Source organism: Vanacampus margaritifer, chromosome 17, assembly GCF_051991255.1.
Source record: "Vanacampus margaritifer isolate UIUO_Vmar chromosome 17, RoL_Vmar_1.0, whole genome shotgun sequence".
Lineage (NCBI taxonomy): Eukaryota > Metazoa > Chordata > Actinopteri > Syngnathiformes > Syngnathidae > Vanacampus > Vanacampus margaritifer.
In genome coordinates this window covers 14,004,763-14,031,944 of record NC_135448.1, presented here as the reverse complement: position 1 = coordinate 14,031,944, position 27,182 = coordinate 14,004,763, and the positions used below count along the sequence as shown (strand labels likewise).

The 27,182-nt window shown below is 37.6% G+C and overlaps 2 protein-coding genes and 1 long non-coding RNA gene across 6 annotated transcripts in view; 2 read left to right on the top strand and 1 right to left on the bottom strand.

Annotated features, from left to right (window-relative positions):
* The first annotated feature begins 649 nt into the window (after positions 1-649).
* On the top strand, positions 650-6,904 carry LOC144037617 (CMP-N-acetylneuraminate-beta-galactosamide-alpha-2,3-sialyltransferase 1-like). 3 transcript variants are annotated; one of them, XM_077549214.1, is made up of 10 exons: positions 650-727; positions 811-879; positions 1,507-1,543; positions 2,931-3,048; positions 3,121-3,350; positions 3,433-3,620; positions 4,449-4,628; positions 6,011-6,056; positions 6,136-6,255; positions 6,433-6,904. In XM_077549214.1, exons 5-10 carry the CDS (start codon positions 3,147-3,149, stop codon positions 6,604-6,606), a joined length of 912 nt encoding a protein of 303 aa, XP_077405340.1. In that variant the 5' UTR covers positions 650-727; positions 811-879; positions 1,507-1,543; positions 2,931-3,048; positions 3,121-3,146; the 3' UTR covers positions 6,607-6,904. The 3 variants fall into 3 exon arrangements, with proteins under 3 accessions (XP_077405340.1, XP_077405339.1, XP_077405341.1); XM_077549213.1 differs by having other exon boundaries at positions 704-879; XM_077549215.1 differs by having other exon boundaries at positions 704-884.
* Positions 6,905-7,836: 932 nt separating this feature from the next.
* LOC144037618 (uncharacterized) lies at positions 7,837-9,151 on the bottom strand. The gene is made up of 2 exons (XR_013288978.1): positions 9,016-9,151; positions 7,837-8,114 (listed from the first exon to the last, which is right to left on the bottom strand). It is a non-coding gene; the product is annotated as an uncharacterized LOC144037618 (long non-coding RNA).
* Positions 9,152-18,596: 9,445 nt separating this feature from the next.
* khdrbs3 (KH domain containing, RNA binding, signal transduction associated 3) overlaps positions 18,597-27,182 on the top strand; it is a 106,885-nt gene continuing 98,299 nt past the window's right edge. For both annotated transcript variants that reach the window (XR_013289029.1, XM_077549498.1), the window contains exon 1: positions 18,597-19,002. Coding sequence is in view for 1 of the 2 variants with exons in the window: in XM_077549498.1 (XP_077405624.1) it covers positions 18,912-19,002 (91 nt within the window). In the remaining variant the exon portion in view is untranslated. The remainder of the gene's footprint in view (positions 19,003-27,182) is intronic.

The following is a 27,182-nucleotide window of genomic DNA, read 5'->3' as shown; positions in this document are numbered from 1 at the left end:
ATAGCGAATAGTATCATATTTTATTTTATGTATAGATAGATGTGAATATTCCTAAATGTGGTTGTTATAATAATAACAAAATAAATATATGAGGGCAGGAAGTTACTGTGTTATACGGTACTCTTATTTTTACGTATGATCGAAATTATTATGATTATTTTTTTAAAACAGGCACCGCTAAGGATGAAAACTTGCAAGCTCATGCGCATCCAATGATGAACAACGAGGGCTGTGTTGCCGGTCAAACAGTAGTCACTGAGTCAACACCGACGACAAAGCTCGACCGTGTTGAAGTTAGAGATCGGTGAGTACGATTTGTGACATTCAATATTAAACTTAAATAATTAACTTAAATAACTTGATAAATATTCAACGTTGCGTGGCAGGAGAGCAGTGATAGTAGAAACCACAAAAAAAGGATTTTCTTGTTTGTATAGTAATAGGATACAATATTCTGTGGGCCTTGCGAAATGAGTTTTCAAATCCAGGGAGCGAAGGGGGTTGCTTCAGTGAAAATGGCAGCGAGTGAATGAGTTTTAAGTAGCAAAAATAATAAAAACTCAATTCAATATTGCACAAACATATTTTAGAGGCTCGATCCACATCTCAACGTTTGTGCATCTCAGGGCTTGGTTTGTTAGATTGACGGATGATAAGTGACATCACAAGTGGCAGAACGTGTTTAAAGCCGCACCCAGGAAGTGATGACTTGACTGTTGCTACACAGGTGATTCCAATTGTTCAACAGAAAGTCTGTTTTTCTGATGACTAAAATCAATAATGCTTTTTGTTGTTGTTGTTGAGCTTCAGATCATGCATAGTCCCGCTCCTGGAAGATATGTCAACAATCTCCCCCAGAGCAATGAGCAATGACAACAGGTAAGGTGAGAATTAACCGCACGCAAAAACAAGTACCTGACCTGGCTCGGCACCTTCAGCAAATTACCTTAGCTACTTTGTTTTGGGTTCTACAGTAGAAAGTGCTGATATGACAAGTCATGTAAAGAGTGACATGCGGAATTTGCTTGACTGAATTAGTTCAACCTCTCCATTATTTGATATGTGACCATTTTTGGTATGCCAAAAAAAAAAAAAGATGAAGAAGGAATGAATTTGTTTACAGAATGACGTGGTCAGACAAAATAGATATTTTCAAGCTGTTTCAACTCACATTCGTATTGAAATAAATTCGGGCACTCTTTTATAATAAATAGATAACTTCCTTTCATTTGATTGAACAACAAATCTGCTGTACCAGAATTTGACCAATGAACGATGACATTTGCGGGCTTAGGGTTCGATCAAGTGGATAGCTCCGGTGGACTATCAATGAAAATTTAGGTGGGGGGCTGGAATGCGGATGCCCCCCCAGGTGGACACCTGGGGCAAAGCCCCATTTAGTTCTGCCTCTGTACACACCTGTTTTTGTCCTTGCCACTCCTCCTGAGTTTCTGGCCAAATACCGGTACTCCCACTCACTCCCAGGTTTCTGTTTCCCCTACACAGTTACCCGCAGGACCTGGCGGACTTGTCTTCAGCCCGGGTAAAAAATTTTTTTTTATTCTGTGTGTGAGTGGGTATATACCTATATACCTATATAGCCTTTAGCGTGACGGCGGATGGCTACGTTAAAGGTAGCACAGGTTGTGTTTTGGCAAATAAACATAATTTCATGCATTAAAGTAAACATTAATGAATGTTTGCGTATCACATTTAGAATATTTGTTCATGTCAAAGTATAATTCCCCCCCCCATTTTAAATTATGCAAGTAATGAACTGATTAGAAAAAGAGGAGGATGAGCGTGTGCAGTGGATCAAAAGATGTTGAAGATGTCCTCATAACATTATTATTATTATTATTTTTTTTTTTTTAGAGCTCAGTATTGTTCATTCGATTTGACATGTCATCATTGCTCTCCTTTTTTATATTTTTATTAAAAACAATTTATATATATATATATATATATATATATATATATATATATATATATATATATATATATATATATATATATATAATTATTTTTTTTTGTATGTGGGTGAGTATGTGTATGTGTGTGTGTGTGTGCGTGCGTGCGTGCGTGTATTCATTAGTTCACCTAAAACCTATTAAAAAAAATCCCATACTAATAATATAATATAATAATAAATTGCCAAATGCAGAAACATCAATGTAAGTTATCACGATGTGGTGGCTCTCGCTAACAGGCAGAATTAAGTAACCAGAATGAGGTTAAAAAATTCTATATACGTAGACCATGTTTCTATAAATTTTGATATTTGGTTTTTATTTGAGGCCGATATTTTTTCCATTAAAATGTGATTTATGAGGAGGTTAGACCATTGGTCGATATTCAGAGTTTGTTTATTTTTCCAGTTAACAAGAATTGTTTTTTTTAGCGATAGTAAGGGCTACAAGTGTAGATTGAAATTGTTTATGTGGTAAGTCAGTTGTTGTTAGGTCACCTAGCAAACACAAGTTTGGAGATAAAGGTATCCTACAGTCCAAAATAGCGGAAAGTTTTTCTAAGACTTTAGTCCAGAAATACATAACCGGAGTACATAACCATAAAGCATGAACATAAGTGTCTGTAGTGTTTTGTAAACATTGGAGACAAAGTCCTCATAACATTAAATGTCAAAAGAATGAACACATAACCGGTGCGAGGGGTGGGGGGGGGGAATTGAGATAAAAATTTGTTGTTAAGCGATTAATCGTGATTAATCAAAATTCTAAGATGTGATTAATCTGATTTTTAAAAAATATCGTTTGACAGCTCATATATATATATATTATATATAATTTTAATTGTTTTAATCAGATTAATCACATCTTTTTGATTAATCATGACCAAGAACAAGCACATTTTTCCTTGGTTTGAGATATTAAATCTTGGTTGAATTGTATTTTTTCTTTTTTCTTTGGCAGATGACCAGTGCAAGTTGAACCCAGCCTCTTGTTCAAAGTCTGCTGGAATAGGCTCCAAATCCCCTTTCACCCTAATGAGGATGAAAGCACTACGAAAAGTGGATGGACGTAATTAAATGTAATATATTCAGACTTCTTAAAAATAGTCATTTTCTTGAATCATGACTTTCACTTTAAACTCTGCCCGCAGACTGAAACTGTGTCACAAGAATCAAGATGAATTCCACGGTGAAGGCGCTAGCCGTGCTGCTAATGGTCACCATCGCGTGCGTGTACTTCAGCGATTCGCTGTCCAACTATATTCTGTACGCAAGTCGGTCAGAGGACGACCGCTGGTTCGCGCGACACTTGGACAAATCCGTCCAACCGTTTTTAACCGAGAAAAACAGCGTTTCAAAGGATGCTTTCGACTGGTGGAAGGCGAGTACGGCAATTTTTGATTTGTAAAATCATACTCGATTGTCACTTCAGCTCATCTAACATGCTTGTGTTTACGTATCAGCAATTGCAGCAGCTGGAAAAGCAGAGCTTCGATTATTACCAAAGGGTAGTGGACAGCTTGTTGAAGACGTTTCCGGCCATCTCGAAGGGAGCGGAGCGCTTCAGGATGTGCGCAGTGGTGGGCAATTCTGCAAATTTGAAAGACTCTCATTATGGACGGCTGATCGATAGCCATGACGTGGTGCTAAGGTAAATCACGTACAAGAATGATTCACTTCATTTCGTACACTTGCACACCTGACCTTGTAATCACATCACAAATCCTCTTTCTGCATTGAAATGAATGGAAATGTCATTAATCCATTCCAGCCTTCCCCCAAAATAACATTAAAAAAAAATTCATTGTAATTTTAATTCGGAAAAAAAGTACTCCATACCGTAATTCTTTACTTTATAAAAATATGCAGTTATTAGTACATAATTAAATAGAACTGAAAATAACCAATCAGTTCATCACACTACATCAAGTAGGCCTGCCTTGGGCACCTTGGGGGAGTATATAAGTCCTGCCTACAAGTCATTCTATGGAGAGGATAAAGAATATATGGCTGAGTACTGTATAAAAAAAAAAATGCAACATTTATTTTGTATCCGGGCACCCACTTCTTATCTGACAGCTACAGCCATTGTGAAAACGTTTTAGTTCAAGTCTGTTCTATTCTGATTCATTCTACTGTAATTAAATGTCATTGTAATTTTGTTCACTGTCATGTAAATATCTTTGACAATGTAGCAAATTATAAATTGACAGTAATTGAGGTAGATTATTTTTATTTTTTTTAAACAATAAATTTTTGGTCATTTTCCTTTAATGCAATCCTAATACCCAAACATTTATAAATAGATAAATCATTTTTTTATAGCAATACTAATTTTAAAAAATGCATATTAAATTGTACTAATGAGAGGAAAAAAATAGAGGATTTTTTTTTCTTTTTTTAGCAATTAAATCAATATGTCAAATGTTTTTCTTACAATAACAATATTCTGAACAAACATCCTCACTGAATCACACAGAATGAACAAGAGTCCAATCAAAGGCTATGAAGAAGACGTGGGCGCCAAAACGACACATCGCCTCATGTATCCAGAGAGCGCCACAGACTTGGACAACATCACTCATCTTGTGCTGTCCCCTTTCAAGATCATGGACATGGTGTGGCTTGAAAAAGCCCTCACCACGGGTTTTCGTGGCGAGTGAGTCAAATTATTATCTGCTGTCATTGTTTACCTTGATCCAACGAGGCCTTAATACGAGAGATGCAGGAGAAATTAAAAAATGTGGCGAGTTTTTTATGAGATAAACTCAAAAGATCTAAAACTTTTTCACAAACATCTAAATCTGTGATAGTGAGCACTTCTCCTTTGCCAAGATAATCCATCCCACCTCACAGGTGTGTGCCATATCAAGATGCTGATTAGACAACATGATTAGCGCACAGGTGTGCCTTTAGACTGCCCACAATGAAAGGCAACTCTGAAAGGTAAGAGAAATGGTGATATTGTGTATGCGGAAGATGTTTCAGATCTTTTGAGTTCATCTCATAAAAAAAAAAAAAAAAACGGGAGCAAAAACAAAAGTGTTTATATTTTTGTTGCATATAGTATTGTGAGAATTAACTCTTTGACTGCCAGACGTTTTCAAAAAAGGGATGCCGTGGGTGGCAGCCGATTTAAGCATTTTTGACTGATCTTTCAAGGTCCACAGAAAATTATGTGTTTGGACTATGGAAACACACATACTACCAAATGAAAGATTGGACTCTCACCTTTCATCAGAAAAAACAGTTTGTTTCTACCTTATTCCGTTTTTCAGTAATCAACAATAGAAAATGGTTAGTTTCACCTGTTTTGAAAAAAACGTCTTTTAACGTCTTTGGCACTCCTCCGTGAGATTTTACTAAACGTTATTTAACGTTTTTGGCAGTCAAAGAGTTAACTCATTCACTGCCATTAGCAGCTATAGACGTCAAAGATCCATTTTAGCTGTGTTGCCAGTGAATGGGTTAATGATAAAAACGCATCGGGTGAAGGTTCGTTCAGAACTTTTCTCTACTCACCTATTATTGTGTAACAAATTGAACAATTCCGTTAGGACCAGTCCCATTCTCTCTGCTGTCCTTCCTGAAAGCAAAAGCAACACACCCTTAACAAATGTATATATCGACTTGTGAGCAAAGAAAAGAAAACACAAGGGCAAACGTTCTTCCAACAAAAAAGTGGCATATTTTTAGTGTATGCCAGGGGCCGCTAAAAAATGTATGGCGAGCCACAAATGGCCCACTGCATGTAGTTTGGACACTAATGTACAGTATATTCGTCTGTCTGTCTTACACTGCCCCCAGGTGGCCTAGGTGGGCAGCAGCACAACAGCATTAAAAAAACTGTTATAAAATGTGTTTAATTATTTTTAATTACAGTTTTGCGATATTAAATATTTTTCTTATTTAAAAAAAAAACCTCTTTTTTTTGGAGCCTGGAATCAATAGCACTTTAATTATTTTCAGTATGTAGACAAGATACAATTAAACAAAAACTTTTATATAAGTTTATGTAACCCTTTGTGTAATTTCTACCAGGACATATGAACCAGTTAGGTCTACCATTCGGGCCAACAAAAATCTGGTGAGTATTGATTTTCAAAGGTTGGATTTCCATATTGAATTATTATCTAATCAGATTTTGTTTTCACTTCATTAAAAAGGTGATGGTGCTTAATCCAGGCTTCATTGCATATGTTCATCGAACGTGGCTGAGAAGACAACATGGGTATCCCTCAACGGGCATCTTGGCTGTGATTCTCGCCCTGCACATGTGTGAAAAGGTGCTTCCTGTTTTATTCTAATATTTCAATATCCATATATATGAGTCATGTATTGATGTGAATCTGGTTCCTCAATATAATTTATGGTTCCTGCATGAAATTGGTGAAAACAAACTGTTTTTTCTTTTTTTTTTTGTCAACCCGTTTGAAATTGGGGCTAAATACTTGCCGTTACAGGTCCATGTGTTTGGTTATGGGGCAGACAGCAATGGAAACTGGAGTCACTACTGGGAAAAACTCAAGAATCCAAAACTCGGAACTGGATTGCACTATGGAAATGAGGAGTATCAACTGATCCAAAAGCTGGCTCAGGATAAAAAAATACATTTTTTTGAAAACAGCCTTTTCTAAAATTGTAAAAACATTGAGTAGTTGCCATTGTGGAAATGTTGTTTTCAAATACTGTATGTAAGGTGGATTTATTTTCTTTCTTTTTTTGCACGGCAAAAACAAGGACTTTTTATATATTATGAAATTCCATCTTCTCTGAAAGGTTTGAATAAATATTTGCACTGAATTGTAATGCCAAACACGTTAAAACACATTGATAGCACAAATTTAGTCAATTTTATTAATATAATCAGAAGACTCCCAACGTGTTAAACACACAGACAAACTATATAATAAAATAAACAATGTCTCCCAGGAATGCCTGCCCAAGCAAATGTTTATGAAGTGCTTAACAAAGAAGAGGCAGCTCTTACCTCAAATGGAAATGTAGTCAAATTAACTGTTTACACTGTAAAAATCCAAGGTCAAGTTCCTGTGCCACAAAAATAGCTCACAACGAGGAATGCAAAATTTATTTCGATTTAGTACACCACGTGCATGTTTTGGCACCCTCACTACATCATTGCAAATTACAACCACAGTGATATATGCATAAAAAAAGAGGCCAGTAGCATGTGTAAAAGGTGAAGTGTAAATGTACCGTTGTACTGATCATAAGCGAAGTGCTGCTATCTAGTGGTGACATGTGGTAAGTGCAACTTACAACAAGTTCTGCCAAGGTTAATTTTTAAAAGAAATATGAGTAGTTATTAGTATTAAGAAGAAAATGTATTGATGCTCTCAGAAATGAAACTTTTTTTTTCAAATAGAGTTACTTTTAATTGGCATGTGGTAAGACATTGAAAGTGAATTGAGAGATGTGTTTCTAAATTTAGTATACGTTTGAAGGTAATTGTTAAAAATACTAGTTTCTCAACATAAAAAAAAAACTTTCATAAAGAAATAGGTCATTGGACTTGCTCTTGGTGGTTGTCCTGTGGTCTTAGTTCCAAGCCAGCGCACGTAAACACCCTTCTCTCAGCTACTTCGGTAGTGGATTCCAGCTGAGTGTAGGATGTTTACATGAACTGAGCCCGGATTTGAGAAGCAAACTCGTCTTGGTCCATGGCGGCGGAGGCTGGAAGTAGCAGGCGACGGCAAACATCAGACTGAAAGCTCTGTTGGGTAGACAGCTTCCAGTCGGGGATGTTTACAGTCCCTCCACTACCTGGGGCCACTCAATGGTTTTGATGGGGGGTGGAATGTAAAGAAGAAAATCCTTTAAAGCAACGGGAAAAAAAAGTCATAATATTACAAGATTTTTAATTTTTTTTAATGTCTGAATTTTATGAATTTTCATGTTACAAAAATAAATTCAATTCTCAAAAGCTGTAATGTGATATGTTAAGTTATAACGTTATGACAAGTCTTTACGAGGAAAAACAAAGTTGTTATAATACAAGTAGGGAAGGGTGAGTACCAATACAAGTGTCGGTGCCAATACCAGCCTTATTTCAAGGTATCGGTACTTGTGACGGTGGGCAATACCAGTATCAATCGCCCTCTTGTGGCCGTTTTACGATCAGGATCTAGAAAATAGAAGAACAAAACACTACCATTAATTTCATGTAATTTTATATATTGGGATATATAGTTGTTGTTTTTTTGTCATTGTTTTTCTTTGTAAATTTTATGTATTGAGTACTGGTACTGGAATCTCTTTGAAAAAAAATGTGGTATTGAAAATCCCTACTTATGAGAATAAAGTTATATATTTTTTTAAACGTAAAGCTACACGAATGTGTATTCAATGTTCTGGCAAAAGTCAGAACATTACATCTTATTCATAATTATATTTTGAAACATATTGATAAATTGTGCATATATTATGCAGACATTTGTGTTTATATATTTGTGTTTATAATATAGCTACATATGCATACACACACATTGCTTGCAATTTGACGCGATCCACCATTTTATTATCAATTTCAATGACGCTCGTTACATTTCACTTTAAAACGTAGCGAGTTAGAAAAAAAAATAGTCTGACGTCACGGGAGTCGTTGCAAGCGTTTCTCCGTCACCTTGGCAGCTGCGACTGCGTGACCTCTGCATGTTTACGTGCGTTTATGTCAAACGCTTTTGTTGCACGCAATAAAGCACGCTGCATATTTCTACGTTGCGTGCTGTGACGTCATTGAATGTACACAGCAGGGAAACTCTTGATGAAAGGCCAAAAAGCCACTGGTCAAAGGCTGCCACAAAACAGCCAAAAAAGATCACTTCAACTCACGCGCACTCGCCACTTAAAAGCGTCAATGCGTGGAAATACTCCCCTTGTAGCGGGCGAGCGGGCGAAAGTAACTTTATTCCGCCAAACGGCCGGTTAAAGCCACTAAATCAAAGTGTTAGCTTGTGCTAGGCTAATGGCTAGCTTCAGTTAGCTTCTCCGTGACCCTAACCTTCTGCTGTATGACGTCTCCTTACCGGGCCGAGTAAAAAGCCTCGTTCCGCCAAATCGACGTCCATCCGAGGCTGGTGTTATTTTTAAAAGTCGTTCGGGATACGTCATGTCCACTTCGGGGCAACCTGTTGTTTATCACCCCTCCCACCACTACCGCACATACACACACATGCACAATAGTCCCATCTTCCATTCACTTGCCTTTATTTTGACCTTATAGTTACTCGACACCAACATTGACGTCATTGTCATGGCAACGTGAGTCCCGCCCACCGTCGCAATGATTGGATTAGACAAATTTGCGTTTGTTTTTACACCTTTACTTAAACGCAAATGAATTTTGAACACAAATATCAGTATTACAAAATACAATTGTAATACATATGCAGACGTGTTAATTTGACTTACGAAACTACAGTATACAAATATGTAAATATGAAATCAGCATAAATCAAATATCGAGTACAAAGGGATATTTTTGTTAACGTTGTTGGGTCATGTAGCAGAAACAAAGATTGATTTAAAAAATCGTAACACAACTTAAAAACAAAAATTAGTACAACAATACTACAATGCTACTTTATAATTTGGAAAATTTGGAAATCGAAAGTGTTACCTGTTAACAACTGTTGTATCATGTCAAATAAAATCTAAATGTTAGTTTAAAAAAATGCTATTTTAGAATTTCAGCTAATGTTGTAGATGGGAAGATTAGAGTTTCTTGTTAGAACTACATAAGTAAACACAAATATAAACATAAAATTACAATAAATAGAATATACATTTAACATTTATACAAAGTATTACCTTTTAATTAACATCCCAAAATATTCTAAAAGGAATTATGTCATTTTTGGTGGGTTAAATTAAAACGGTTGATTAAAATAGTATAATTGTCTTATTTAGTCAGTGGCGGTCCCATTTGCTCTAATGCAACTGCTGCTTTTCATTCTCCTAAGTTGTTTCTTACACATAATAAATGTTCATAAAATATATATTACTCTGGCTCTGGCAATGTTATTAATCTGAAAAGGCCACATTGTGTTTTCGAGTGAATAGTTCTGCACATTAATTTTGCTGTCTCTGTGCCAAACTTCAGTCAATACATGGAAGCAATTATGTAGCAAGTGAGCTTATTAGAGGTGAATACACATTATTTGTCCAAAAACGTACTGTAAATGTAAAATCAAGTCCAATGTGGAATGTCACTCAGCAAATGCCCATTATTTTTCATTAACATCACTTTGACATTGTCACCTGAGTCCAAAAAGACCCCCCCCCCCCCCACACACACACACACACACACGCCCCCAGCCACCCGTACAGGCTTGTGTGTTACATGATGGCCATCATTCCTGACATATTTTTTAATAATTTATGCATCTATTACTTTAATTCAGGACTTAATTAGAACACCTTGTTTTCCGTTTGGACAGGTTTGACCTCCTTATTACCTACCTATTACTTACCTGAGGGGACTTAACTTGACATTGTGCGTGCCACTAGCAAGAACTGTGGAGCTTGTTGCCTTGCCCAAGGATATACTGATTGACAAATGGGCTGTTTAATGGCAGAGGGTACGCTTCATTATAAAAGGTAAATAGACATAACCTCAGTTGAACCGTTTGTGAGCTGTGCAAAAATTCTCCACAAGGGGGCAGACTAGAGTTGATTTTGGTTGGACTGGATGGCATCCGGTTAATATATTATAGTAAGTACGTGCTTGATAACACTTCAACAATCATGTAGATTTAAGGAAAGATTAACAAAAGCATCCAATTATCATCAAATCGGCCTCCAACGGGATCGGAATGTGCGCTTTGTAGCTCAGCTTTCTCTCAAGATTTCTTAATATTTCATATGACATATCTTCACTCGTACTTATGAAAAGCCCCAGTGTAGAAAATCCATCTATAACCTAACCAGGAAAATTGATTCCCTCGTCGTTCTGCGTGGTCTGAAATTGCCCAGAGCTATTATAAGAGAGACTGATTTTCTCTCTGCGCACTGGAGTGTAACATGCACTCCTCGTAGGGCTTTTTGCCACACGTGAACAGAACTATTAGCAATGGCAAAGTTAAGGAGCCGTGCTGTCAACTCGAAAAATAGGAGAAGTAATGGTCTTTTTAAGGCAATGAGGTCACAGAGAAAGGAATCAATCATTTGGATCAGGGTTCGCCCAACCTTTATGAAACCAAGACCTGCTTCTTAGGTACGAATTAATGAGAAGCACTACGAGTTTCATACAAACTTCTGAACACATTTGCACAAATTACCTTTAGTTATCCGTTATTATTAATGATATTTTTTTGTAGTGAATTCACTCATCATATTTGATAACAAAATCACCACACTGTAGGTGTTGACATTTTCAAATCATCATTTGAACAATATCTCTAGGAAATCACAATGTCCCATCACTTAGGTACCATGTTGGTGACCTCTGATTTAGTTTTTTGTTTTTTTTCCATAAAATAGTTATTATTTTAGAACTATAATAGATTGATTAAGTTGTAGTCATGGAAAAAAATTAAAACGATGTGGTGTGTTCCATTCAAGAGCTACCTCATGCTTTCATGTGAATTTAATAGGAAATTGTAAGCAAAATAAAACACTATCATATTTAAAGTTGATTAAATACAGTTCAAATATTATTCAGTATTTTTCTCAAACAACCCCAAACTTCTTTTTGCACAAAATTGTTCAAAATCCTCATCAGAACCTGCGCATAGTCATGGACTCCAATATGTATTCTTTATTGTAGCGTCATTCCAACGCAATTTAAAAAAAATAGTATTATAACCTACATAAATGAGATTTATCTGCCCAAGTTCCCGCCAGGCAGGAAGCTTGTGACAACTCACTTCCTGTCCGCCTTGAACCTCATTGGTCTTGGAGGATTTATGTTTTGTGTTAAGTAAGGCTGAAGCTACTCATGTTATTTCCCCCCATCAATAGCAAATACATTAACAATATCCAGTCGCTGCAAGCACACTATTAATTTACCACGACTTGTCCCTACAGGGGCCGGATGATTGTTGGAGGCAGTGAGGTGTATCTGCTTACCCCTCCCTGGGACACAGTGTCGCTCCTGGGCCAATCGATGGCCATTGAGTCCGAAGAGGAAGAGGGGAAGGCAGGAAGGCAGCCAAGCAAGCATCTGGCAGCGTTAAAGGAAGACCTCCTCCACCTCAGCTCCAGTGACGTTATCACCTTAGACTGAAGAAGGATTTCCTGCCCAACACTGGAGCCTCTCGGGTGGAGACACGGGGGCATCATCCCTAAAAGGGTGAAGAGGCGCAAAGTAAGAATGAAGGAGTTCTTGACAGGAAACACCTCCTCGCCACTGATGAGTCGATAACAGTCTGTTACTTTTATATTCAATACATTCAAAAGTCAAAATCAGTTGAACGTGTCCAAATAGAACAAAATGATCGTGGTTCACACAATATTCATTTGCTTTCTTCACAATTGTCTCATTATCTTTCAGTTGAAGTCATATTAAGAATTATGTATGGCATTTAAAACATCACAAAAACAATTACAGTGACTGTATTGTACAGATCAGGGTTTCCCCTAGTGTTTTATAAACCTGGCAAGCTGCCTGGCTTTTCTTTTTTACTACCAAATCATGTCAAATGAATTACTGATTCCAAAACTCATTATATCCAATATGAATTATTTATACTGTCTTAATAATTCACATGCTGATGTAATAATTTCTTTATTGTTGAACAATTGCCGGTTCAGCAGCAGCACTTCTAGACGCACTTCCGTGTTCATTAACTGAAGAAATGCTTAGAAGTCCAGAACAATTGGATTGAGCAATCAAATTAAATATTTCAACTACTAAACAAGAATGTTTTTCCTTCACATATATATATATATAGTATAGTATTAGCAGAACCAGTAACTTTTCTGACCTTGGTATGTTTGCTGGGTTCACTTGTGTGTCAATACAAGATGGAGCTTTGGAAAAAATGTTAGCAGTGTTATAGACATCGTTCGCGCCAGCAAATGTCAGTCAGAGGTCAGGCTGCAAATCACTTAACAGTTTAGACTATGAAACATCAGACAGGAGGGATCATGAGATCGCTCGGTCACATTTTATGAATACAGTTTAAAATAATGTTTGACAGGACTCATACTAAATATTTCATTTTGTAGTATTACATGTGACATATTCCGTCCTAATTTTGCTAGCATGTTTTTTTTCTTCCTGTTTGACCGCTGGGTCACTCGATGCGGCTTTTGTCTTTTGGTTGAGGATTTGGCGTGTGAAAGGATATTTGAAGTGATTAAAGGCCATCGCTGAGTGGAGCTGACAGTTTTAATGGAGAGCAGAAAGTGCTGGTCCAGGCCTAGTAGCGACGCAGGCCTCCTGACAGCTGCTGGAAGAGCTCAGAGAGACAGCCTGTCAAGAAGATTGTGCTTTGTTCTATTTGTCTTAGGGAGAAAAAAAAATACAAATAAAGGCACAATTTGTTGTGTTGCAGGATGGGTCATAGGCGGCTTTTAAGTCATTTTGTCACCATAATGTCTATCTGTCAAGGAAACGATGAATCCCTACAATTACTTTAACTACGGCTCCAATTTAACATGCCGTTTGGCTTGCATTAAAACGGACTGCTAAGTAAAATGTGTTGAGACACACTCAAAATGAACAAGTCATTTCAGTAGAGTGCCAGTTTCTTGGCACAAGGTAAGCCAAGCTGCTAACTGTGCCAATGGCCTGGCTTGAGCGCCATCTGGTGACTCGCTACTTTGAAACCAGCAGAGGCCCCAGAATTGAACCCTGTGGAACACCATACGTTCCATTATACACGTGAATTCATATTAAGTGAATGGATGTTTCAAAATATTAGAATCTCCAATATGAGAGCACCTCGTCAACTTTCTCATAAAAGCACTGTTGAAAGAAATACTCCTTTTAAATCATGTAAATGTTATTCTAAGCGCCCAAATCCCAATTATTATCACGCCCTTCATACTCTAAACGCTTGAGCCGCACTTTTTTATTTATTTTTTTATTTTTACTTTTTTTTCTTCTATGGAGAGCTCAGTATTGTTCATTCGATTTGACATGTCATCATTGCTCTCCTTTTTTTATTTTTTATTTTATTTATTTATATATATGCATATATATATATATATATATATATATATATATATTATTTTATTTTATTTTTTTTGTATGTGGGTGATTATGTGTATGTGCGTGTGTGTGTGCGTGCGTGCGTGCGAGCGTGTGTGTATTCACTAGTTCACCTAAAACCTATTAAAAAAAAATCCCATACTAATAATATAATATAATAATAAATTGCCAAATGCAGAAACATCAATGTAAGTTATCACGATGTGGTGGCTCTCGCTAACAGGCAGAATTAAGTAACCAAAATTAGGTTAAAAAATTCTATATATTATATAAATTTTGATATTTGGTTTTTATTTGAGGCAGATATTTTTTCCATTAAAATGTGATTTATGAGGAGGTTAGACTTGAGCCGCACTTTTAACTCCAAGTTTGTTTGGTCTTATTGCAAGCGCGTGCATGTACGCGGGCGTGTCCGCCGTGATGACCTTGGTAGAACCGCTGGGTGCCATTGATTTGTTTACCTGTGCACTGCTGACAGTTTCTCATTAGGTTTCTTTTGCACAACATTTCCAGGGCAGGAGACGAGTGTGTGCACGTCAAAGGCGACCATGCGTGATCAATGTAACTGATGGATGGGCCCTGGCAGTATAATTGTGCTGAATAGCTGCTTAATGGCGCCGTTTAGTAGCCACAGCATGCGGTCGGTGACTTTTGTGAAGGGAAGCAAGCACTGCAATGTGTGGAGGAGGAAAAGGCCAAACTCAAAAGAGGGTTTTGTTTAAGTTAATTTGTCCGAAGAGGAGCTTTAATTTCCACTTTTGGGCTAAACTGTTGTTGCTTATCTGTTAAACTGAGGTGGCAAATTCAGGTCCAGAAAGTAAAAACCCTGCCAAAGATTGGCTTTAGCCCCGGGTGCCAGCTAGCTATAGCTCCCCAGCTAGCTCCCATGGTGCTCATTTACCCGCTAGCTAGCATCAATGGCTAAAGCCAAACTGTGGCCGGGTTTTTACTTTCTGGACCTGGATTTGCCACCTCTGCTTGTCAACCCTTGCCATTTTTCACTTGCCGTAGCCTACTGAGAACTGTTTTGAATATTTTACCACTCCCATGGAGCTAATTATGATTAGCAAACTGTTAGAAAAACCTCTCAGTATGATGTAGCACAAACTTAGATTAATACCTCTCTTAAAGACAAAATTATTATCAGTCATGATGTTTCTCATAAACAGGCACGGAGCAATAAATTAGAATATTGTAATTCTCAGTTCATATCACTGAAATGTGATTTTTTTTTAAACTTGTTTTTGACAATTATAGCTTGTTACATAAGAAACAAGCACACTATGGTAATTGTTAATATAGAACGTAGGTAGGAATTTCAGTTCAAATCAACAATTTCTCTTTTGGACTTTTATTGAGATGCACCATAAATGCTTTTTCACTATTGTGGGTACGAACGAAAGCGCTTTTCGCTATATGCAAGATACTGGAATTTAATATATTAATTTATTTAATTAATTGAGCTTCAACTAGGAATGAGCCTAAAAAGCCTTCTGCTAACACATGTTGGAAGTAGAATAAAATGCTATAACTCGGTAGCAGAGGGTTAAATGTAATTAATAGTGAGCCAAATCCTTTATTTTGAAGTTTATAGTAGTTTATCATCTTTCCATATCAAACCTGACAGCACTGCTGCTGGAGCTACCTCAAGAATGTTTTCAGTATTTGACATGGCCACTAGGAGGCAGTGTTGCCACTTTACCTCCACAGCAACTCAGTCATGCATAAAAAGCCACTTAAAGTTATTTAGAGCATCCCTTGTTTACTACTGTACACCTATTTGGTGTTACAGAATTCGACACAAAGTGCATGCCAATCATTTCCACAACTCTGTGTTGCTTCCACTAAAAAAAAAAAAAAAAAAAAAAAAGACAGCAGATCCGCATCTAATGATTCCTCTGAGTTTGAAGTGAAGCAGACTGTGTTGGAAAGCCGATGAGACAAGTGAGTCCGTTCTAATCACGCAAGATCTCACGAACATGTCCCAATGAAGAAGTTGGAGATTTTTTTTTTACATAAAAATGAGAGAATTAGACTAATGTCCATTTTTCCAATGTTGAAAATAACACTCCGGTAGAAAAACGCCCACCATTCTTCTTCCCCAGGCACCCATCTGACAGGACATTCCTCATCGGCTCGGTTTGCACCGCAGCTTCTGGCCTTGTAGGACTTAAATAAAAATATCTTGGGAGGGAGGGGCTCTTTGATCAGCGCCTTAGACCACGACGACAGCACAAGGGTTTTTTTTGTTTATGAAGACAGGGCGCAACAGATGGCAAGCATATCTATAAATAAAGTGCTCCCCTGCATGGGAGATTAGTGCATTTGAGCTGGTTTTTAATGGTCTCCGGGCGAGATTAAAAAGTAAGCTGATTCATAATGCGCTTCTCTTTGCGGCGAATCACTCATATATCCAAGAGGGAAGTGAGGAGCGAGTGGGGAAAATGGTCGAAGACAAGAAGTTACATGCATAAAGAGGAGCATGTTGTCTCCCGGTGGCTGCAGTTTCATTAATCACGCGCTGTTAGCACCTGAATGTATTCATTAAAGTACTTGCAGAGCTTTTATAAGTTCCAATCCCCGTCTAACAAACTCCACCAGCCATCTCCCACATCACAATTTATAAATAGAAGACATATTTCCATCTTGTTTTTTCGCCTCCGTGTCACATATTCTCCGCAAAATAGAATTTTATGAAAGAAAAAAAAAAAGGCAATTATATAACCGGTGTTGATCGGCCTACAGATACTGTACATCCGCCCACCTGAGGCTACATCAGCATCCTCCGCAAATATTGACAGGATTCTTATCTCTTTTTCACACTCGCAAAGAAATATATATCTTGAATATGAGTCTCCAACAAAAGACAAGAATGTCTGCAAAAACGAAAAGTAGATTGAGGTCGTGCCTCATCACATTGTTCTCTAAAACAACCTCACAAGGCAGCTCTGTCTTCTTGTTTCATTAATTCATAAACACGGCCGCGAGTAAAGCATGCCTGACCCCCAAGAAGGTGATTGGATTCCCTGAGAACTATTGACAACATGTCCGTACAATTACAAACAATCAATGATTTCAACAAGCTAAAAGGACAATTGCAGCGTGTGGGAGGCTTCTGGTTGTTAATTTAGACTATTACACGCCGACTGTTACCTCAAGTGGTCCATATAAGAAATATGTACGGTCATTTTGAAACCAATGCATCCTTGCGAAACGGGAATACGTTCAGCTAAATCTGATTTATGGCTCTTAATCACAGAGGCTGGATTATCGGCCTAGCAAAGCTGCCCCAAAGGCCCCGATCCACTGTGCGACCCGTGCGTTTTGACACTCAAATTGCATTATATACAATATGTTGACCGTCATACAACAATATTTGCCGTAACTGAGTGATCTCCTAGGTCAGATGAAAAAGGTTTTTGAACATTAACTCATTCACTGCCATTGACGACTATAGACGTCAAAAATTCATTTGGACTATTTCTATTAGTTTAATTTTTTTTCTCCACTTTTGTTAACAAGAGTATGAAAACATTTTTTTAAAATATTGTACATTAAGAACAGATATAAAATTTTTGATTAACCGTGAGTTAACTATTGAAGTCATGTGATTAATTACAATTAAAAAAAAATATTGTCTGACATCCCTAATTAAATTTTTTAATTTTTTTTTTTTTTAATTAGGGTCATCAGGCGATTAAAAGGTTTAGTTGTAATTAATCACATGACAACTAGTTAACTCATGATCCATTGTTTGAATGGCCGAGTCGAGTGTTCTTCTTTTTTATTTTTTGGGGGAAAGATTCCTGTGTGATATATGACTACTCGGACCAAATTTGTTGAAAACTGGATTTTACGAAAACTAGGATATATGAAAACCAAGATATTGACAATTCCAAGCTGACGTCACAAGTCAAAATGGCGGTGAAACGATGTTCCCCACATTAAAAAGCATTGGACTTTGGGTCATCGTAGTTTGATTTGGGAGGATTATATTGATTTCAAAATGTGATGCAATCTCGTTTGACTACTATAACAATCTGCCTGGCTTGTATGATAGTCACAGGCAAAAGCAATACAATAATTTGCATTGTGGAAATAATAAATCAGAAATGTCCAGATGTTTGGAATTAAGAATAAGTATAAGAAAAGAGTGGGCAGGCATTATTGTGACTTTTGGCTTGTCCCAACATACGAGTTAAATTGCAGTTTATTTCCTTAAATTGTCTGTTATTATGTTTAATTACAATGTTATACTGTACACAAAAAAACAATCGGGGGTCTGCATACGGAACGAATTCAATTTGTCAAGGTACCACACTGTATGCACTTGGAACGATTCAGCACGACGGACAGTTCCTTTACCTTTAGCCCCGCCTTCTCTGCTCCCCCGCCGTCCAATCACGAGGCGGCGTGGTTTTTGCCGCTGGATCCGTTAAGAGTGGGCTTCAAGCACACAATCAGAGAAGAGAGCAAACACGACCGGCGGATCACGCGGTGGAGTTCCTCTCGGATGGGATAAACAAAACACCATTCAAGCTCGCAATTAAACCTCACGTCGTGTGTTTGTGTGTGCTCGTGCGCGTGCGAGCGAGCCCAGGACTGGACGGGAAGAAAATGCTCTTCTAGCGCCAGGCACAAGCGTCGTTTTCTCCTTTTTTTTTTGGGACAACGCTCGTCGGAACCGCTCGAAGCGTCTTCAAGTTTTCCTCGAAGTGCACCTGAAGAGGTTTTTTTTTTAGGGGGTGGGGGTTCAAGGACGCCATGGGGAGCGAACAATACTTGCCGGAGCTTCAGGCGGAGAAGGAAATGCTGGACCCGAATTTCCAGCACTCTCTGCGGCTACTGGAGCAAGGTAAGGACCGGCCGCTGCACGCGGAAGTGCCTGCACCCTCATTAGGTCAAAGTGCACCTAATCAGATCCAAGTTGAGCTGGATCAAGAATTCTATCCGTGCACGCATTACGTTTCATCGTATTCTGATGTTACAAACGGTAATGATGCAGGGCAGTTTTACAGTATTTTGATTTGTGATCTTATTAGACGGTGGAAGCTAAATGAACTTAATGGGAGAGAGCTTTGTGGCCTCACGATGAGTTCAGTTGTGTTATTTTGCAGACAAAGTATTCTTGCTTCTGTGTAGGCAGCGTGGGTTCAATTCAGTCAGTTAATGGTTGGTTGTCTGTTTATAGAGAAAATGAATCGATTAAATAGAGTGGTTATCTTGTCTGCCTGACAGTTATGAGATTCAGGGTTTGAATCCGGCTACTCCAACAACATGTATGTTGTATTCATTAAAGACTCTAAAATTTAGAGTCCAAATTGCCCATAGGTTTGAAAGTGACTGTCCTGGTTCGACAAGTATGCACCCTGTGGTTGACTGGTGCCCTGCTTTTAAAATGAGCAAGGAAAAAGATCTAAAACAAGTTTAAATGAAAAGTTGAAAAACATATCAGCATAAAATTAAGATACGTGAAAAGATTTTTCTGTTTTAGACTGGTCAGTTTTTCCAATAAAATGATTATCAAGTTGAAAAATCACAAAATATGAACAAATGAAAAATGAACAACAATATTCATAGGTCAGATTTAAATGTAAATACAGTTTGAGCAACAGTTTGTTACACACTTGAGAAACATAGAAACAGAATGCTGCTTCTCTTTGTTTGTTTCCGGTTTTGTTAACAGTCCCATATGTCCGAGACCATTCGGAGCCTTCTAGTACCATTTTTAAATTTTGAGTTTCGGGAATCCAGTGCAGAGATTTTAGGACTAAGTGATGTGCATGATCCAGTTTCCTGGTTCTAGTAAGAACTCGAACAACAGCAGCTATAGAAATTGGAGAAATAATCATTGCACAGCAGTTTTGGCCAAGAAAATGGCTCACATCTGACTTTTTTTTTTTTTTTAAATATGGCAGCTCATGTTGATTACTGTAGTCCTTTGTTTTCCCGATTGTGGCTGTCAGTAATAGGGGTGTGCCAAAAAAATCGATTCTCATTTAGTACGATTCAGAATCGATTTTATATGTCCCAAAATCGATTTTATTTAAATAATTTTATACTGCCTTGCCATTGTCTGTGTGTGCCTTTTATTTAGAGCGCTGTTTATGTTGTACCCGATTTGGCCACTTAGGGGCAGTGTGGTTCTACGCTGTCTAATACACTGTTAAGTTGTAGCCACATTAGAGAGTAGAAGGAAAAAAAATCACGATCAAGTTATTCCCCAAAAAAGTTGTTTTGTTGCAAGTGTGGAGCCGTTCTTTTGAGTGATCAAAGTGCCGCGAGTAGCGCGCTAATTAGCGTTAGCGCGCTAATTAGCGTTAGCGAGTCAGACTGGAGTAGATCATTACAATTCCTTGCTCATCCATAGATTGCAGCAGAAATCATTGTCAACCAAATGAAAATCATTCTTAATCAAAAATCGGTTCTGAATCGAATCGCAGGCCAAAAAAAATCGGAATCGAATCGTGAGACGTTCAAAGATCCCCGCCCCTAGTCAGTAATCCACTCCAACATAGCCCTGTGGAACGCCACTTGCCGGCGGCGCACGTCCAGTGTAAACATTCGCTAACGAATTCATGCTTTCATGCTCTCCGCTTGTCCCGCGTTGCCTCTGCTTCCCCAAGCTGGCTCCCTCATGGGCCATAAAAGAGACTCTTGAAAAGTGAGGCAGAGTTTGTTTGCTCCCTTCCCAGCCACAGTATGCATATTCATCTTCTTTGTCTGTATAATTACGGCCATCAGCCGCATCCACAACAGACTCTTTGAATCTGTGTAAACTGAATGTTTGTTTGAAGCTGTCACAAATGTCAAATGTATGGAGCGTATAAATGCAAATAGGCCCGGCCAGGGGCTTTCTTTTAGTAAACTGTAGATAGGCGGAGTTATCTAGCATAACATTTATGCCAAGTGAAACAAAAGTTGAAGACAAGCAATATAAAGGACTAGTCTGGATGAATGTGGGAAAAAAAAGTATGCTTTTCCCTTTGGAAAAAGACTCACTTTATCGGCGATTAGCATTTCTCAGATATGCAGCGATGACATTTTCTTACGCGGTCAAATTATTGGAAATTTATGGTAAGCTATGATATGGAACTTTGCATTGTCCTCTCTCAGATCAATGTTTGAATATATATAGAATATATTATTCTTACTCAGTGACGTGTGGGAGTAATGCTGTAATGGCTTGGTCGTGTTGGATAATGCATGATGAGAGTACATCAATTTATGATAAATTTCACCAGGGACACTATAAAGGCATTTATTACCGGTTTTACAAGATAACATACAGTGAATATATAAAGTTTACACACCGTACAGGAGATGCTTGTTATATGCACTGGTCAGTTTTATTCTCATCTTTTCCATTTTGGAGAAAAGTCCAGTTCTTGGTAAATGGCACCATTGTGCTATATTTTCTCCAATTGATGATGACCATCTTGACCTTGTTAATCAGTAGTTGGAGATTTCCGAGTTGTGATACCGTTGAACAATGAGGTCCCTCCGCTGCGGTGTTGGTTCTGTAAGATGGAAATTCAAAAATGATCATATTTGCTGCTATGACCGATTTATGTGAGTGATAAAGACATGTAAATATCTTGTCTATATAATGCTAATTAGCTGAGGTTATAATTGTATATACTGTGTATTTCAAATAGTGCAAGAAACATTCACCTCAATGTAAATAAATGACCGATAATCGAGTCAATTCGTGGAAGGGCCTCAAACATGTTGCGTTACAATTCATCTGGCGATTAGCATGCATCTTAAACGTAGGTGGCCACAACATGCCTAGTTAAAATTAAATGGCACTAATGAAACTAAGCACCGGCGGGTGCTGGGACTACACAAATGGAAAAACAACCTGGAGTTTTTAATTGATGTGTATTTGTATCGTAACCTATGTATATATTTTTTTCATTTTAATATCTCAAAATTGCTGTTATTGTTCCATCACAAGTGTTAATTAGAGGAACTTGAACTCACTCACTGCCATTGACGGCTATAGATGGCAAAAATTCATTTCAATTCCAATTAGTTTAGTATTTTTTCCCACTTTTGTTAACAAGAGTATGAAACCCTAGAAAAAATATTGTATATTTAGAACAGATATATCAAATTTGTGATTAATTGTGAGTTAACTAGTGAAATCATGCGATTAATTTAAAAAAAATGACGCCCCTAATTTTTAATAATCTTTTTTTTTTATTAATTTTTTTAATAATCTTTTCTTCTCTTTTTTTAAAAAAAGAAAAGATTATTAAAAATTAGGGGCGTCAGGCGATTAATAAAAAAAAATTAATTGCGCGACTTCACTAGTTAACGCTTGATTAATCACAAATTTTATATCTGTTCTAAATGTACAATAAAAAAATGTCTAGGTTTTCATACTCTTGTTAACAAAAGTGGGGAAAAAAGGCTAAACTAATTGAAATTGAAGTGAATTTTTGACATCACAAAATTTGTGATTCATCGTGAGTTAACTATTGAAGCCATGCGATTAATGACAATTAAAAATTGTAATCGACTAAAGCGATAAAAAAAATTGGGGGCGTCATGCAATTAAAATTTGTAATTGTAATTAATCACGACTTCACGAGTTAACTCTTAACTTGCTGCCATTGACGGCTATAGACCTAAAAAATTCATTTGAACTATTTCTATTAGTTTAACATTTTTTCCCACTTTTGCTAACAAGAGTATGAAAACCTAGAATTTTTTTTAATATACATTTAGAACAAATGTCAAATTTGCGATTCATCGTGAGTTAACTATTGAAGTCATGCAGTTAATGACAATTAAAAATTATAATCGACTGACGCGCTAAAAAAAAAAGGGGGCGTCATGCGATCAAAATTTGTAATTGTAATTAATCAGGACTTCACGAGTTAACTCTTAACTTGCTGCCATTGACGGCTATAGACCTAAAAAATTCATTTGAACTATTTCTATTAGTTTAACATTTTTTCCCACTTTTGTTAAAAAGAGTATGAAAACCTAGAATTTTTTTTAACATACATTTAGAACAAATGTCAAATTTGCGATTCATCGTGAGTTAACTATTGAAGTCATGCAGTTAATGACAATTAAAAATTATAATCGACTGACGCGCTAAAAAAAAAATGGGGGCATCATGCGATTTAAAAAAATTAATTGTAATTAATCACATGACTTCACTAGTTAACTCACGATGAATCACAAATGTTACATCTGTTCTAAATGTACAATAAAAAAGGCTAGGTTTTCATGCTCTTGCTAACAAAAGTGGGAAAAAATGTTGAACTAATAGAAATAGTTCAAATGAATTTTTGACGTCTATAGTCGTCAATGGCAGTGAATGAGTTAAACAGTATTTATGAATGCCGCCACATCCCCAGTTAGCGTGTGCGCATTTGTGCAGCCACATTGTCTTTTGTTTACTTTCACATTCACACATACGAGTGATTTTGCGGCTTACATTCTGTTATTCAAAAACCCAGTTGTGGACTTTATTCTTACAACGTTTGAATTCACGGCGTCCCCTGCTCTTTCCATAAAGTGAGTTTGCCCCCATATGTGTTGGAGCAAAGAGTTCAATTGGACAACATGGCAAGTGTGAGAATTAATCCGTGACATTTTATGAAGTAAGCACAATTTGGCAGTGCAGGAAAAAGTGGCCCAAAACAGTCTGCCGCCTTTCTAAAACCCGCAAATACGGTTATCTCGCTCTTACACAACAGATGGAACACGGCGCTGTTTAATACAGCATTTCTTCTGCCATCTTGCTGATGAATTTTCAACTTGATTATGCCATTGGCAAGAGTGGCTGCAGTTAGCGCACACAAACGGGGAATATAAGATTATTCCTAGCCTGGAGAGAGTTCTTTTCAGAGGAAGTTAAGTGAGTATTCTGTATTAGAAGGCCTAGGGACTGATTTGATAGCGTGGCCTTTCTACTGTACGGAGCTCTTCCTTCACAAGGACTTTACATGTGTCCCTCTAACGAGCCTCAGACGGGTGACAGTGCGCCGACACTTTAAGTCCGAGGGATTTGTAAAGAAAATAATGACTTTGCGCTGTGATTTTTTAATTTTTTATTTTTTTTGCAGAGATTGGGAAAAGTACGGAAATTTGTAGTGCTGTCACTATCGAATATTTTTAGAATCGATTAATCTATCCATTATTCAATAGACTAATCGGATTCATTTAAATTTTGCGTTAAAGCGTATTACAAAAGCATTTGCCCCCTGATTACTGTTTATTAACTAGGGTTTATTTTGTACTTCATATTCGTATAGTGATTTAAAAAAAAAAAGGGGGGGGGGTTGATGTACTGTGTTACCGGTTAAGTCATTGTTAAACAGATGTTTGCAAATGTCTTATTTTGATTAAACACAGAAGATAATGAGTCTTCTTTTATGAAGGACTACAAAAATCAGTGAAAAATAACTGTTGATATGCCGAAATTTTGAATAAAAAATGGCTCCTAATGATTACTCGATTATTAAAATTGTTGTTGATTCATTTTTAATCAATTTAATCTAATTACTTGTGTAAAAAAACAACTTTGGTAAAAGTACTCACTCAAATAATTACTCAAGTAAAAGTTAAAAAAAAAAAAAAAAAAAAAAAAGAGTACAGACTCTGAAATGTACTTGCCAAGTAAAAGTAAAAAGTATTTTTACTGGATGTTTGCTCCTTCATCAATTTGAAGGATATTAGTTAACGGAGCAAGACTTGCACTCGCTCATGTTGCTGCTCCACGGATTGAACCTTGAGACCTTAGAGTCTCTTCTTTGATCAGGGAAAAAAAAGTATATTTCCATTTTGCAGCAATTAACATTGGAATATAGCTAAGTTTCATCATTATTCACAAATCTGCATAAAACGGTGGCGAAAACAGCTTGTTGCAACATGGCCCTGGTTGATCTCTTATACTCTGCTGCCTCCTGCTGACCATTTTTGGTAATTACTACCATTGCTTCAAGCGTTTTCTATAGTTTAGACGAGGCTGCATCAAAGCCTTCTGTATAACCAGGCATTAAAAAACATTAAAAAAACATATAAATACGTTATTGGGACCACAGCACTATTTAAAATAGAACAGATTTATAAGTTTTTGGGAGCAAATGTTAAATGTCGACTCCACTTTCAATACTGATTGCTTCCTGGTCTATGCCGGTATCTGTGCACAAATATGTGAAATAAACTGGACTTTGATTAAAAGCAGTTCAAAGGGTGCTAGATTGAAATCAGAAAACTTGGTCCCAGTTTTGAAGTTACTTCAGGTACTTTTTTTATTCGGATATTCCACAGCAGCCAACATCTAAGTGGCGCTTGGACAACTTCCTCAGCTTGCTTGCCCCCAAAGCCAAGAACACAACAGCTACTCCTAATCTCTCAAAACTGTCAGTTTTGGGATAAGTATCCTCATTTTCGAGAAAGACGCCTCATCGTTAATTTATACATTCCCATCTCATCAACAGAGCAGCAGGGTATTTTTAGCCGCGCTTGAGTTTGGCCTCAAGTGTGAACACTTCCTGGGTTAGGATGCCCAGAAGTGAGCGAGAATCAGCTTTGGCACGGGATCAAAGGCAAGAGATAGCGATTTGTTGGCAGGGGGGTGGGGGAGAAACCGTGCTCGCCGGCGATAACGATCTCCCGATCCCCGGCCGGCTGACGTGCCGAGCCACACAGCGAGCGGTCTTGAGTCGCCCCGGCTGGAGACTCGACCACCCGCCTGATGCGGTGAACTTGCTGTAAGAGGGCAGACGGGGGGGGGGGGGGGGGGGGGAGGGGGGGCACCAGCGAGCTGCTTTGCATTCAGACGAGCTGAGCGAGCCAGAGTGTTTGCGCAGCTCTTTGCCTCGCCGGGATCCAGGAAGGAAATGTAGGCCAGGACCAGCAGGCAGCTGCGAAAACCAAATAGAACCTCGTTTACACTCGCGTGCTCGCATTGATTTTTTTTTTAAACCGCTAATATGGGTTTCATGTTCTCCGGAATTATAGTGCCATTCATTTAGACGCTGATATCACATTTGTGATGAGTGATGTTATCTGACTGCATGCAAAGAGACGGCAACTCGGTTTTGACAAAAAAATGCAAAGCAATCTTGTTTGGTTTAACCTGAAGGAAGAAAGTGTTCGGTGAAAGCTTATCTCATGGACCGCGCAATTATGTTTTAGCGCTAGCAAAAGTTCCCAAATCCCCAGGCAAGCCTCCTTTGATTGGATTTGTCTTTTGTGAAAATAAGTTACTTTTGTACAAAAAAGTAGGGAAAACATTTTAGTCCCTCAGTCGTATGGTTTCTCTTCCTTGACACCAATTATTTCTTTTCCTATAAAGCCAGAGCTTTTGGCGTCATCTTGTGGCATTTTAAGTACAGAAACAGCACCATAAAAACACATATAGGTGAGTTTTTCAGCGACGGAAAAAAAGTGAATAGAATTTGTGAATGTCAAACACTTGGGACATTCTGTTCAGTTCTGTTCCTACGATGCAAAGTAATCCAAATTTGTACGTAAACCAGAACATGCTAGGGATGGACCGATTATCGTCCGGTTCGATTATCGCCGCTGATATTGGCCATTTTGAAGCATCATTTTTTTTTATCTGCTGGCTGATAACAGATCATCTTAAATTGGAGGAAACCTAAGGGAATTATTTAATGAATTAAAATTTCAATTAACTTTTTATGATTCTGCTGAGCCTGGGAAGTCTCCTGTGCACATGTTTTGCTTTTGTTTGAATTGAAAACAAATCTAAGCATAGCATTAACATTTCAGTTATATTAGAATTTTGGAAATTTTGCTTAAAATGATTTTTTTTTTAACTTTAACATGTTAAAAGTCTGAAAAGCTGTCTAATAAACATGCCTAACTCATTTGCTCCCAAAAACGTATAAAAACGTTCTGTTTTAAATATTGCCATTGTTCCATGTTTTTTTTTTTATGTTTTTTTTTTATGCAGAAGGCTTTGATGCAGCCTCTGACCTGAAGAGGTGACTTAAAGCAATGGTAGTTATTACAAAAAACGGCCAGCAGGTGCCAGCAGAG

Coding starts and splice junctions, on each gene's coding strand:
- LOC144037617 (XM_077549214.1), top strand. CDS start 3,147: ATGAATTCCACGGTGAAGGCGCTAGCCGTGCTGCTAATGGTCACCATC. Junction 3,351..3,432: donor ATGCTTTCGACTGGTGGAAG/GCGAGTACGGCA, acceptor TTTACGTATCAG/CAATTGCAGCAGCTGGAAAA. Junction 4,629..6,010: donor ACCACGGGTTTTCGTGGCGA/GTGAGTCAAATT, acceptor AATTTCTACCAG/GACATATGAACCAGTTAGGT.